General features: G+C 55.4%; 2 protein-coding genes across 2 annotated transcripts in view; one reads left to right on the forward strand and one right to left on the reverse strand.

Annotated features, from left to right (window-relative positions):
- The window catches only part of LOC104388639 (chromosome unknown open reading frame, human C1orf186), a 3,025-nt gene extending 2,087 nt beyond the window's left edge, over positions 1-938 (reverse strand). Inside the window, exons 1-2 of the mRNA XM_009997524.1 lie at positions 793-938; positions 3-79 (exon numbers count right to left, since the gene is read on the reverse strand). Coding sequence (XP_009995826.1) covers positions 3-79; positions 793-938 — 223 coding nt within the window. The remainder of the gene's footprint in view (positions 1-2; positions 80-792) is intronic.
- Positions 939-4,960: 4,022 nt separating this feature from the next.
- On the forward strand, positions 4,961-10,573 carry CTSE (cathepsin E). Its single transcript, XM_009997525.1, has 10 exons — positions 4,961-5,001; positions 6,362-6,523; positions 6,930-7,086; positions 7,732-7,849; positions 8,985-9,103; positions 9,196-9,395; positions 9,655-9,777; positions 9,870-10,011; positions 10,102-10,200; positions 10,409-10,573. The coding sequence occupies exons 1-10, from the start codon at positions 4,961-4,963 to the stop codon at positions 10,571-10,573; spliced, it is 1,326 nt and encodes a 441-aa protein (XP_009995827.1).
- Positions 10,574-13,711: the final 3,138 nt, after the last annotated feature.

A 13,711-nucleotide genomic window follows, 5' to 3' on the forward strand; every position in this document is an offset into this window, starting at 1 on the left:
GCTGAGCATGATGTAAAGTGCCAGCAAGAGAAGGGTGTGTAGGACCAAGGTGACAGCTGAGATGGCAACAAGCACCCACCTGAGCAAGAGGAAAAGACTTGGTCTCAGTGATAGAAATAACTGCATGATTTTCAATCTGTCGGGGACTGTTTGGCTGCCACTGCTTCAAAGCATGTTGCAGACAGAGGTTTGCTGGTACAGATTTTGGGCTGGAGGGGCACAAAGTGCTTGCTGGAAGAGAGAAGTGACAAACATGGCTTCTGCCAAAATCACAGGCCCTTCCTGAGACCTGCACCTGCATGTCTGCCAAGTGTGGCCACCAAGTGATGACATGTAGTTGCCCCCAGTGCAGCAAAAGCAGGCACAGCATCACCAGAAGCAGGGACTCAGCATCCCCCTGCTCAGGGCCCCACAGCTCAGCATCCTCCGGCCCAGGGCCCCACAGCTCAGCATCCTCCTGCCCAGGGACCCACAGCTCAGCATCCCCCTGCCCAACGCCCCACAGCTCAGCATCCCCCTGCCCAGGGACCCACAGCTCAGCATCCTCCTGCCCAGGGACCCACAGCTCAGCATCCCCCTGCCCAGGGACCCACAGCTCAGCATCCCCCTGCCCAGAGACCCACAGCTCAGCATCCCCTTGCTCAGGGACCCACAGCTCAGCATCCTGCAGCCAAGCAAGGACACAGAAGCCATAAACAGACATGACCCTTCCACCTTGGAGCATCTCTCTTGCTGCTGGCTGTGAAGGGTAACCTGTGGCTCCCTGCCTCTGGTGCTGTACTCACCACTCACATGTGCTCATCCTCCCAGTGAGGCTGCCCAGTTGTTGCTGGGGTGCCCAGGGACACCCTGGAGGTCTTGGGGGGACAGCGGGTGGCAGCTAACCCTGCTGGCAATGCAATCAAAATGGTCCCATTGAGCTTCAGGCTGCTCCACATCACCCCAAGGTCAGGCTCACCACTAGGAACCCATGGGCTGACATTTCAGCTGCCCCAGCCCTCCCTCTGCTGCAGCTCACAGCCCTGGGCTGAGCTGAACCCTCCTTCCTCCACCATATCTGATACCTGACTGGAGCTTCTGGCCTTCACTGATAATCACAGAGCTGGAATTTATCCCTCTTGCTTTAATCTGCTCCTGCATTTATTTATTTTTTTTAATTCATAAAAATATTTGATAATTATAATCTGGAAAAAACCCACAACCAAGCCATAGGAGAAAGTAACCCAAAGGCAGCCAGGAGTTTAGTGTCAGGCTCTTGCACCAGGCAACATCCAGCCAGAAAGGTCAGAGGCCCTTCAACACCTCTGTGAGGCACCTTGGATTTAATTCCAGGTGAGCACTTCAATCCTGTTGGAGTTAAGGGGACTTGAGGAGCATAATCAGAAAACACACACACCTGAACTGGGCCCTTTGGCTTGGGACTTCTGGCCATAGCACTGGAAGATTTACGGTACAGGACAGTAATTGGGGACATACGTTTTGTGAGCTTTCACTTGCAAAAAAAAGCACTTTAAATTTCCCCTCAGTGCCTGTATCTACTTACTGTCTGCAAGTGGGTAACACAGGGAGATGTCCTCATCCCAGGCTTGGATGCGATGATTAAAGGAGCCACAACACTATGATTGAAAGCCCGACTGGCAGATGGACAGCTACAGAAAGGCACTATCCATCCAAAGGATCAGAGACTGTCATTTCCCCTCTGACACATTTCTTATTCATCTCCCACAGCCTCACCACTCTCCTGTGCAATCCCAACTGCCAGGCTAAACCTCCAGGTCTTGCTGGATTTTCCCCCCTCCCGCATTGAGCTGATCTGTCCCCCAGTGTCCTTCTCAAAGGGCTCTCTCAGTCTTAAATGGCTGCCTCCCTGTCGTGGGGCAGGAGCTGCTGCTGCAGCAGATAACGATCTGAAAAATGAGCTCTTTGAAAGGAAATTGCAAGAGAAGACCCAAATCCAAATATCAGTGGCAGGCAGGTTCTCTGCTGCGCTGGGGCACGGGGAGATGGAAGAGGTGATACGGGCACACGTATTGAAATGGCTGGTTTGAAGATAACAGCTCGTAAGATGCTGGCAGCACATGTACTTTTTTGGTGTCTCAAGTAACATGCTGTGACCCCCCTCCCTCCAGCCCCCGGGATATTAACTCTTTCTCAAGCAAGACGCTCTGTTAAAACCAAGGCTTGTAAAGACCTCCAGCTCGGCTGGTTGCCCAGCAGTGAATTCAAGATGCCCACGCTCAATTTAAAGGTAAGCAAAAATCACGGGAATGCCTCAAATTGGATCCCATTTGAGCCAGGCCTTGCAGCCCAGGATAAGGCTCAGGCCACATGTCCCTTGGACGGGGCCACCAAAGCCAGCTCTGTCCCCGGGCCACCACCCCTCTGCTCTCCGAGGCCTCGCGCGCCGCTGAGTGCAGCATCCCGGGGTGTTTTACCTGGGGAGTGGAGCTTCCCACACCTTCCCTTTCCTCAGGACTGGAGGGAGCAGGAGCCCAGGAGGTCTGGGCAGCAGTGCTGGGGCTGTGCAGCCCCAGGGCCTGGCGGGACAGAGGTCTCAGGGGCGCGGAGCCGGATGCGGTTTCGCTCTGCCCCGATGGTGATGGCAGAACGAGCCCACACAAGGTTCCATGACGCCTCCCTTATCAACTGGCTCATTTAAATATATTTGGGTGTTTCTCTGCTGTTCTGCAGCCTCTTCTGCTCCAGGGCTGGAGACACAGCATCCCTGCAGGCAGCTCTGCCTCTTGCTGGGTCTTCCAAGCAGCTTTGTGCTAAAACGCCCTGAGCTTTGATGGAGCAGAGCGGTCCCCGAGCTCTGCCCGGCAGAATGGGGCTGGCTGGGCCCTAAGCAGCCCAGCTGCTGCCCCAAGAGTGCTCTGGATGCTTCCATGTCAAAGTCTTCTACAAGGGTAACACATTGTAAATCATAGAATTGTTCTGTTTGGAAAAGATCTTTGAGATCATCAAGCTCAACCCAACTCTACCAACCATTAACCCAACCCTACAGAGCCTGGTGCTAAACCATGTCCCTCAGCACCACATCTACAAGGCTTTTAAACACCTCCAGGGATGCTGATTCAACCTCCTCCCTGGGCAGCCTATTCCAGTGTTTAATAACCCTTTCAGTGAAGAAGGTTCTACTAACATGTCATTTAAATGATAAGGGACAGGGGCATGACTTGGTGTCTGCTGGGGGGGAGCAGTGGAGGCAATGGGCAGGCTTCCTCCTCCCCTTTTCTGGAAACCCCAGCACCACTGATGTTCACCCCAGGAGCTGCATCAGGAGTTGGGGTCCCCTGAGGTCCCCAGCGTGGGTCAGTCCCTGCCCACATTCCCCCCTGGGACCCCAGGGACCAGTCTGTCCATCACCACCAGGATTTTAGTCCTGCATTAACCTGGTAAATTTACACGGCTAAATATTTAACTGCAACTTGTTTTTATTTCTCTTTTAAAAAGTGAGGGTTTGCTATTGCAGGGTTCTGCTCTTTCGAGTGCTCAGTGATGTATAACCAGATAAACAGGTGGAAGGAGCAGCTGATAGGAAAAGAAAAAAAAAAAAGGCTTTTCAGAAAATGCTCTTTGAATCAGTCAGAGCTGATCGTGGAAGTGGCTGCACTAAAGGAAATCTATTTAAAAAAGAGCACAGATAACATATTTTTAGCCTGCAAGTGGGTTTCTTCAAATGAGTGAAGTGGTGCAGGCTGAGCTGGTGAGAGGCAGGTTTCCTGCTCAAGGTAACTTGTTTCTAATATGTGTGAGGGCAAGTCTGTGGAGCTGGATGGGGTGAGATAAACCCCATGGCAGCTACAGCCTGGCAGCAATCCTGGGCTACATGTATGGGCCACATATTACTTGTAGGACCAGGGCTGTCCCCATCACTGGCAGTCATTAAATTTCTCCTGAACATAAAAGCTTTTTCTGCTGTTTTATTAACAAGATGGATTCAAAGGCCCTTGGGTCTTATAAATCATTTCTGCATGTTTGGCTCCTTCACTCTGGGCTCTCCTGGCACCTCAGGAGGTGCCATAAAGGCAGCACCAACACCCCGGGCGTGGGCAGGGACAGGCAGGGACAGGCCAAGGTGAGGGCACCGTGCCTTGAAAATGGTGCAGCTCTCCCATCTGCCTGGGCAGGGTTCCAAACATTGAGGCACAGCTGAAAGTGCAGAGAAAACAAAGCCTTTTTTCCCCCAAATTTCTGGACCAAAAATAATATAATGAAATAAAAATTCATTGCTTTGGCTCTGGAAAGAAAAAGAAAAAACAAACAAACAAACATTTTGTTAGACTTGAAATAAACTTTTGGTTTGCCTTTAAGAGTCTGGGGTTTAAGATTAGATGAAAAATTACTAAAGGAAGTAGAAATAAATTTACTTAGCTTCAACAATTTCTAAAGGGAAGACTTGGCCTCTTGATTTCTTTCATCTTCACATTTTAACACTGAATTGACTGTCATGAGTTTGCAGATTATTATGATCCAATTTGGGATCTTTTCCAGTAAATAAACTGTTTTGCCTAAAGCAACCAGCTTGTCTGTGCTGCAGTTTATCCTCACGTTTATCTCAGAAGCCAAATGGCCCTTTAGGCTGGATTTTCTGACAGGATTTTTGGGTTATAAACTGTGTCCATAACATTCGACTTGCTGCTTTCAGCTGATCTGGCACTTGCTGCAACTCGTTTTGCTTAGGGAAGGTTTATTGTGGTTCTGTTCCAACCTCTCCTATGAATACACAGTTAGGATGAGAAGGGGGGACGTTAAACTGCAAATTTCTCTATTTTCCCTTTGGAGAAAAGCTCCTCAGTCAAAAACACTGAGGCCACCAACCTGGGCATGGGGAAGTGCTGGGAATTCATACCTGGAAAAACGGGCTGGTGTGAGCTCTGCTGGGCCTCATGCTGCTTGTGCTGAAGAAACCCTGGATGAGATGGTTGGAGTTTTAGCTTCATGTCCCTGAGAAGCCATGGAGAGGAGGATGCTGGCAGCAGCTCCCGAGGCTGCAAGGTGAGGTGCCTGGAAGAGGAGACCCGGGGCAGCTTTCCCAACCACCCCCAGGCTCTGGCTCCACCAGTCCCTCTGCTTCACTGCCCAGAACTTTAATTACCTGGAGCGAGGACTTTAATCAGCTAAAAGAACTAACTGGGATAAATGGAATTTTGATTAGAACGGTGCTAAGGGTAGAAACCACATTAATTACCTGAACGCTACTTACTGGAAAGAAAAAAAACCCAGCAGCAGCTATTTCAGTGCCGGGAACAGGGAGGACGCAGCATCCGAGCCCAAGTGGCAGCAGGACCAGCCTCCCCTCCCTGTCTGAAAGCTTTATTTGCTCATTAGCATTTTTTCTTATTTGCATTCACAGAGGCTTAATGAGACAGGCATCCTGTGGCCAACACTCATCAGCCGCCAGGGAAAAGCCCACGAGTGGCTGTGCGGGAACATGGAGCCGCCTTGACGACACTGACTCTTTAAAAGGGAAAGTCACAGATTCCTGAGCAGTTCATCACTGCTAATTGGTCTTTGCCCTTTAAAGTCTGTGCAGCCGCTGTCTGATGTTACCAACACATCCCTTCCCTGCACCTCCCCCGGCAGCCGTGGGGCTGTGGGGCACCCCACGGGCAGCTCCCTGGGGGTGGTTGGAGGCAAAGGAAGGAGGAAACGCTCCCTGGAACATTTTGGGGGGTTCTACCAGCTCAGCTGGACCTTGGGATTCCCAGAGGAGTCCGCTAGGATGGAGCCCCCGTTCCCCCCCGGCCGCCCCCGGTCCCTGTGCCGCCCGGCTCTGCCAGCTCATTAGCATTTTTTCTTATTTGCATTCACAGAGGCTTAATGAGACAGGCTTCCTGTGGCCAACACTCATCAGCCGCCAGGGAAAAGCCCACGAGTGGCTGTGCGGGAACATGGAGCCGCCTTGACGACACTGACTCTTTAAAAGGGAAAGTCACAGATTCCTGAGCAGTTCATCACTGCTAATTGGTCTTTGCCCTTTAAAGTCTGTGCAGCCGCTGTCTGATGTTACCAACACATCCCTTCCCTGCACCTCCCCCGGCAGCCGTGGGGCTGTGGGGCACCCCACGGGCAGCTCCCTGGGGGTGGTTGGAGGCAAAGGAAGGAGGAAACGCTCCCTGGAACATTTTGGGGGGGTCTACCAGCTCAGCTGGACCTTGGAATTCCCAGCGGAGTCCGCTAGGATGGAGCCCCCGTTCCCCCCCGGCCGCCCCCGGTCCCTGTGCCGCCCGGCTCTGCCACCGCCAGCCCCTCGCCCACAAAAACAAACTTGACCCCGGGTGCACTTGCTCTGCCTCGCCTGGGACGTGGCCAGTGATTCATTTCCACTGCCAAAGCCCCGTGTTGACATTGAAAGGGGCGTTATCCGGGCGCTGGCACACGGGGCCAGGGGAGCCCGTCGCTATAAGAGGGACATCGCGGAGCTGTCCCCGCACCCGCGGGACCCGCCTGCCGCCGGCATGAACCTCCTGCTCCTCCTCGCCACCCTCTGCCTCTCCCTGGCCAGCAGCTTGAAAAGGTAAGGGGGTCTCCAGGGTGCACTCCTGTTCCCCAGGCTCTCAGAGGGGTCTCCAGTCCCAGGGTGCTGCTGAGCATGGCAGGGATGGATGAGCAGAGCTGAGCTCCTCAGAGTGGGCATGGACACGATGTGGCTGCACAGGAGCGTGGGGAATAGGGGGGGACCATGTGGGGACCTTAGAGGGACCGTGTGGGAACCAGGGAGGGACCATGTGGGGACCTTAGAGGGACCATATGGGGACCAAAGAGGGATGACGTGGGGACCATAGAGGGATGATGTGGGGACCACACAGAGACCATGCAGGGACTCTGTGGGCCCTGGGACCTTCAGGGTGGACGTGGGGGGCTGCAGGGCATCCACAGAATCCACGGCCCCAGGTAAGTGGCCAGGACACTTGCTCCCCCAGGGTGGCCCTGACGCGGCAGCGCTCCCTGCGTCAGTCCCTGCGGGACCGGGGGCAGCTTTCCCACTTCTGGGAAGCCCACAGGCTCGACAGGCTCCGCTACGGCGAGGACTGCACTGCCTTCAGCACAGCCAACGAGCCCCTCATCAACTACTTGGATGTAAGCGTGGTGGCACCAGGGCTGGGGGTGCAGGGCCCCAGCAACGTGCTGCACACACCCCCCACAGCGCGCTGGTTTCCATGAGCAGTCCCCAGTTATCCCCAGTAACTTCTGCCTGCTGAGTGCCCGGCGTGCTGGGGCTCGCTGCCTGCCCGCTCCTTTGTTCCCAGGAATGAGAGGATGAGAGAGGACAAGGCAGCCTCACCCTGCCTGCTGCCCTCCCTGCACCCCCAGCGCTCTCAGGGAGAGGGATTCCCTCCCAAAACAACCTGTACCCCACTCAGCACAGCAGACCCCACAGGACCCAGAGCCAGAGGAGGAGGGGTGTTCTCCAGGCTCATTCCATGACCCCCACAAAGCCCCCCCCATCTGCACCCCACTGATGAGGGCCTCTCTGGGGCCTTCTTGATGAATCCAGCAGGAAAAGGATGGAGCTGCACCTGCCGTCCTGCCTTTGTTCTGACCTTGCCTTGTTCCTTAAATATTTGGCTCCTTTCTATCACCTGGCACCTCGTGGCAGATCAAACACTGCCCGGTGCCAGCCACCCCCTGCACCCAAACCCTCCAGTTCTCCGCAGACGCCCCAGCACCTGCTCCCCCTTGGCCAGGATTTCTTGGCATACCCACAGCTCCTCTCTTTGCTAGGTAGAGTATTTTGGGCAGATCTCCATCGGGACCCCCCCCCAGAACTTCACCGTGGTGTTTGACACAGGCTCCTCCAACCTCTGGGTGCCATCAGTCTATTGCATCAGCAAAGCCTGTGGTGAGTAGGGGGTCCCTGGCTGGCTGTGCCCCCTGCCTGGCTGTGGTGGGACCCTGGGGTGGCCCTCTTGGCTGTGGGTCACCAGCACACAGAGCTCAGGGACCTTGGGGGCACCTCCACACCCAGCCAAGCCCTCCAAGGCACACACAGGTAACTGAAATTGGGGTGGGGGGGAAAGCAGGGGTTTGTTTGCTCGGGTGGTGATCACCCTGCCAGCACCCAGCACCATCAGCCCACTGGAGATGTGGGACATGCTCTTTAGGCCCTTCTTGTGGGTGCCAGCCACCCCCTGCACCAAACCCCTCCAGTTCTCCGCAGACGCCCCAGCACCTGCTCCCCCTTGGCCAGGATTTCTTGGCATACCCACAGCTCCTCTCTTTGCTAGGTAGAGTATTTTGGGCAGATCTCCATCGGGACCCCCCCCCAGAACTTCACCGTGGTGTTTGACACAGGCTCCTCCAACCTCTGGGTGCCATCAGTCTATTGCATCAGCAAAGCCTGTGGTGAGTAGGGGGTCCCTGGCTGGCTGTGCCCCCTGCCTGGCTGTGGTGGGACCCTGGGGTGGCCCTCTTGGCTGTGGGTCACCAGCACACAGAGCTCAGGGACCTTGGGGGCACCTCCACACCCAGCCAAGCCCTCCAAGGCACACACAGGTAACTGAAATTGGGGTGGGGGGGAAAGCAGGGGTTTGTTTGCTCGGGTGGTGATCACCCTGCCAGCACCCAGCACCATCAGCCCACTGGAGATGTGGGACATGCTCTTTAGGCCCTTCTTGTGGGAGAGACTTTAAACAAACAGGCAAAGATGGTAGCACCTTGTCAGCAAGGGGCTGGGTGGCAGGAACAAGGTGGGCACAGAGGCATGGTGTGGGTCTAGGCTGCCTGCCCAGGCCTTGGAGGTGGGCAAGCACCACGTTTGCTCGGGCTGTCAGCAATGAGCCAGTCCTGGAGAGTCCATCCCTGCTGCCCCAGGGACATGGAGCATCTCCAAGCAGCCCCAGGGCTCCTCAGGTGCCCACAGAGCCCACGGTGGGATGGGGATGCAGCAGTGTCTCTGTAAAGCAGGAGCAGCCATGCTGACCTTCAGCTCTATAAAAACACTGCATTGCTGGTGATGATCCTGTCTCCTCCCCCAGCTGTGCACGCCAAGTTCCACCCATCACAGTCCAGCACATACCAGATGGTAGGGACCCCCTTCTCCATCCAGTACGGGACCGGCAGCTTGACGGGGGTCATCGGATCTGACCAAGTAGCCGTGAGTCACCTTTGGTTTCTCCTGCTCTGGACAATGTTCCTGGGACTTGCCTACAGACTCAGCATCCCCACCAAGCCTCCTCCTCCCTGCAGATCCAAGGCCTCACCGTGAACAACCAGCAGTTTGCAGAGAGCATCAGTGAGCCAGGAAAAACCTTCCTGGATGCAGCGTTTGATGGGGTCCTGGGGCTGGGTTACCCCTCGCTGGCCGTGGGAGGGATCACCCCTGTCTTTGACAACATGATGGCCCAAAACCTGGTGGAGCTGCCCATGTTCTCTGTCTACTTGAGCAAGTATGGACAATGCTTTGCCCCAGGGCATTGCCTAGACTCAGGCATTGCCTTCAGGGGCTGCTGAAACAACTGTTTTACTGAGATAGTAAAGAGATTTTTGGTGCTGGGCAGAGTATCACAGACTTCAGCCTTACAGGAATAAAGGGAATGACCCCAAGCATTTGTGGGAAGCAACTGGGTATAAATCCATCCATTTCAAATGTGATGGGCAAAGTAAAAGGGAAAAAAACCCCCTCATGTCTCCTTCTCCTCCCTCCAGGAACGCTGAAGTCTCCAGGGGAGGAGAGCTGCTTTTTGGTGGCTTTGACCCCTCCCACTTCACAGGGACCCTGAACTGGGTGCCTGTCACCAGGCAAGGGTACTGGCAGATCCAGTTGGACAAGTGAGTGGTGCTGGGAAGGAGGGAAGGGCTGGGTTGGGGCAGAGGAGCAGGACAAGTCCTTCCTGGTCCTTCTCTCTTTCCTCCTTCTCCAGCATCCAGGTGGGGGGGACGGTGGCTTTCTGTGCCAACGGCTGCCAGGCCATCGTGGACACCGGGACGTCCCTCATCAACGGGCCCAGCAAGGACGTAAAAGAACTGCAGAACTACATTGGTGCCACGCCGGTGGATGGAGTGGTGAGAGAGGGGGGTGGGGAGAGGAGGGGGCAAAGCCCTGGGACCCCCGCCCTGCTGAGCAGCACCCTGAGCCACCCGGCTGCTTTGCAGTGCACCGTGGACTGCAACAACCTCGGCGTGATGCCCGACGTCACCTTCACCATCAACGGGCTCCCCCACACGCTCAGTGCCCAAGCCTACACCCTCATGGTATGGCTGCAGCCCCACAGCCCCCCCACCCACAGCTCCCAACAGCTCCAGAGGCAGAGGCTGCTCAGGACCACCCTGGGAGCTGAGCCACCTGTCCCAGACAAGCCTCGCTGCTCCATGCACGGGACTCCCAGTCACCATTCCTGTGTGTTTCCATGTGCACGAGGCTCTCAGGTTCACCCCCAGCTTCACACTTCTCTGTCCCCAGGAGTACATCGATGGCACAACCATCTGCACCAGTGGCTTCCAGGGCTCGGATGTGCCCCCTCCCACAGGACCCCTCTGGATTTTGGGTGACGTGTTTATCCGTCAGTTTTACTCTGTCTTTGACCGTGGAAATAACAGGGTGGGCTTTGCTCCTGCAATCCCTTAGGGCTGGGACATCCAGGAGGGGAATGGAGCTGCATTTCACTGCCCCATCAGCAGCCCTGGAGGTGATGAAGCCACCCCGGGGGGGCTGCAGCTGAAGAGCCCAGCAGAAGTTCATTCCATACCAAGAAGCCGTTTCATAGTGAATATAAAATGTCTTGAGCAGCTCTGTGATCTGCTTTTTCAATAAAAGCTTGAATAAAACAAACCCTGCCATGCTCGTGTTGCAATGAGCACAGCAGCAACCCTGCAGACCTCGGGGGGTTGCACAGGAGTGTTAAACCCTCTTTCCCTGGACTCTGCCCTCCTCCCCAAGGAGCTGAAAGCCCCGGGGCACCCAGGCTGCACGCCCAGTGTTGCTGGTGCTTCCCTCCTCCAGAGGGAGCCTTGGCTGAGCAGGAGGCACTGCTGCTCCTGGGCAGCCTTGGATCTGAAAGATCTCCTTGGTCCTTTCCTGGGACTTCCACATTTGGCTTAGAACAGAAAGCCCCAGGAGGTGGCTGTGACATCCCTGGGTGTGGAGATCCCCGAGGTCCCAGCCATGGGCAGGGGCTGGGGGAGCAGCCAGTTCACTGGAAAAATGTGTTGCCTCAGCAGGCTGGGCTGATGCTGATAAACAAGAAGGTAAGGAGGAAAGTGGAGAGACCCCGGGGCTCTTTCGGCGCCACAAAACTCCCAGAACAACCGGTGATTTCCAGGGAATTTTGCTTTGATCCTCCAGGCACTTGCACAGACAACGTGGCTGGTGGGTGCATGAAATGAGAGAGGGAAAAGCAGCTGCCAGGGTCTGCAGGCAGCGGCCACGGGCTGGGCTGGGGGTCTGGGGGGGCTGTGGGGATCCCTGTGAGTCACTGCAGTGACTTGCTGACAGAGCAAGGGATGTGGGACAAAGCATGAGCAATCACAGCTCGTGCATGATGCATCCCTGGACAGGCACGGAAGGCAGCAAGAAAGGGAAGCTCTGAGCAGGGTTATTTTTGTGCCTGTGCTGGGGGGTCCCAGCTCCTGCCACCCCGGGCCCAGCAGAGCTGACCCCCAGCTGAGGTTCTGGACTCCCCATGGCCAGGACCACCCTCTGGCTGTTGCATCTTTCCCAAACAGGGGCAGAATTCAGGGTCTGGAGTCTGGAAGGCTGGAAAATTCAGATCTGGTGGTGAACTCTGCAGCTCAGCTTTGCTGTTTGCAAGAAAAGGAAATATCTGCCTTGCTCAGAAAGATTGATTGTGCCACTGACCAACATCGGGTTTCTGCAACCGGTTCCGGTATTGACTTCACCTCAGGTTCCCAGCAGATAAGGTGCAGGGGCAGTTGGACAAAGTTCTCCTCTCCCTCCTCCAGATTAACTCTTAGCACACAAAGTTCACCACAGCCATAGGCACTGGGACAGCAACCAGCTTCCCCAGCATGACCTGCTGGTGTCCCCAGACAGTGGCTGGCAGGGAGGTGACTGGGCCTGGACTCCACCAGGACTGCTCTGCTGCCATGTGCTCTTGGGACCCCAGAGCACCCCATGTCCTCTAGGAGGGTCCTCTCCATCCCTCCTCCCCATGATCAGGGGATGTTGCAGATACTGAGCATCCTGACAGGGAGCAATGAGAGTCCTGCTGTCCCCAGGGAGCAGAGGTGGCTGAACAGCTGTAGGGAACAGCTCAGTCACTCAGACACCTCTTGCTTTCTTCCCTTTCCTTCACTCTCACTGCCCAGTGAGCCTTGCTGCAGGGAACAGCATGTCTTCTCCTTGTCCACACCAGCCTTTCCACTGGATGTGACAGTCCCCAGTCTGTTTCATCATCTCCTCCCTGCAGGATCTGCCTCATAGTCACAGGGCACAAAAAAAGACACTTCTTTTTTCCTCAGAATTGCTGACTTGGTGAAGTAATCAGGGCAGGAGCTCTGGTTGCAGGAGCTGCTGAGCAATGTCTTGGCCACCACCACCACTCCCACGGCCTTCACCCACGGCCAAGTTCACACCAGGAGCATTAAGGAAAGCAGGAGCTCTGGGAAAATCCCTTTTATTGAGAAATCAAACAAAAGCTGGAGCCAGGGCTGAGCCCGGGCTGGGCACCCTGATGGATATGGCCCCTGCTGCCCGAAAGCAGAAGTGGCTGAAGGCATCAGCTGTAACAACCCAGCTGCAAACCCCATCTCCACCAGCATGGAGAGGCATTGATCATCTGACCGGGTGAGCAACGTCCATCCCACCAGGCTTGGAGAGACACGTGGAGAAGAACAAGGGCAGAGGTAGTTGAGGGGAGGAGGATGAGCAACAAAGTCTTGCTGCGAAGGGCAAAGGTGAAGCAGCACAGCAAAAATAGGCTGAAAACAGGGATTAAGAGAGACCTGCTCCAAGGAAACACCAGCCTTTTACCCACCGCCGGTGAGAACTGGCTCAGGTGCTTCTCCTGCCTCATCCCAGCTCCTCCCTGCACTTGCCCTGTGGTGAAAATAAAAACAGATTTTTCTGGCCAGACAAGTCCCAGAATTGCACCTGGGAAGGAGGAGGAGGAGGGTTTGTCCTGCTGAGTGCAGTGATCTTCCCTGAGATCCCATAAATGATGTCTGCAAGAAAAAAACAAAACAAAACTGGAAAAAAAAGGGGCAGCCAGTCAAAAACAAAGGGCAGTGGAATCAGGGGGACCCTGTGCATGGGGACGTGGGGGGACCTTCAGGACAACTGGCAGTTGTTCAGGGTGAGGAGCCAGGAATGTTCACACATGCAGAAGATGCCACCTGGGGCTCCCATCCTGTTGTGGTTCCCTCCTCTCAGCGTGTCCATGGGATGCTGGTGTTGGCCATGGGTGCTGGCTGGAAGTCTCTAAGGACCAGGGGCTGCAGGGATGTGGCAGGGAGCACCAATGGGCTGTAAATGCTCCTGCTTCCCACCCTAAAAAAAGCAGTCAAAGCCTCACAGAGCCCCCAGCCCCCTCAAAGGGACCCCTGCCCATCTGTTGGACTGACCCCCCCCCCCAAACCCCCCCAGCCATTGTCACCCTATTGTCCCTGCTCCCAAAACTGCTTATCCCATCCCACGCTATCAGAGCTGCTGGGCAAAGTCCAGGGTGGCTCCAGGGATCCTTGGGGCTTTGCTCCTTGAATAATCCCCCAGCAGGAACCCAGATAAGGGCATCCCAGGAGGAGAGGA

This window comes from Chaetura pelagica, unplaced genomic scaffold (assembly GCF_000747805.2).
Source record: "Chaetura pelagica isolate M959 unplaced genomic scaffold, ChaPel_1.0 scaffold215, whole genome shotgun sequence".
Classification (NCBI taxonomy): Eukaryota; Metazoa; Chordata; class Aves; order Apodiformes; family Apodidae; genus Chaetura; species Chaetura pelagica.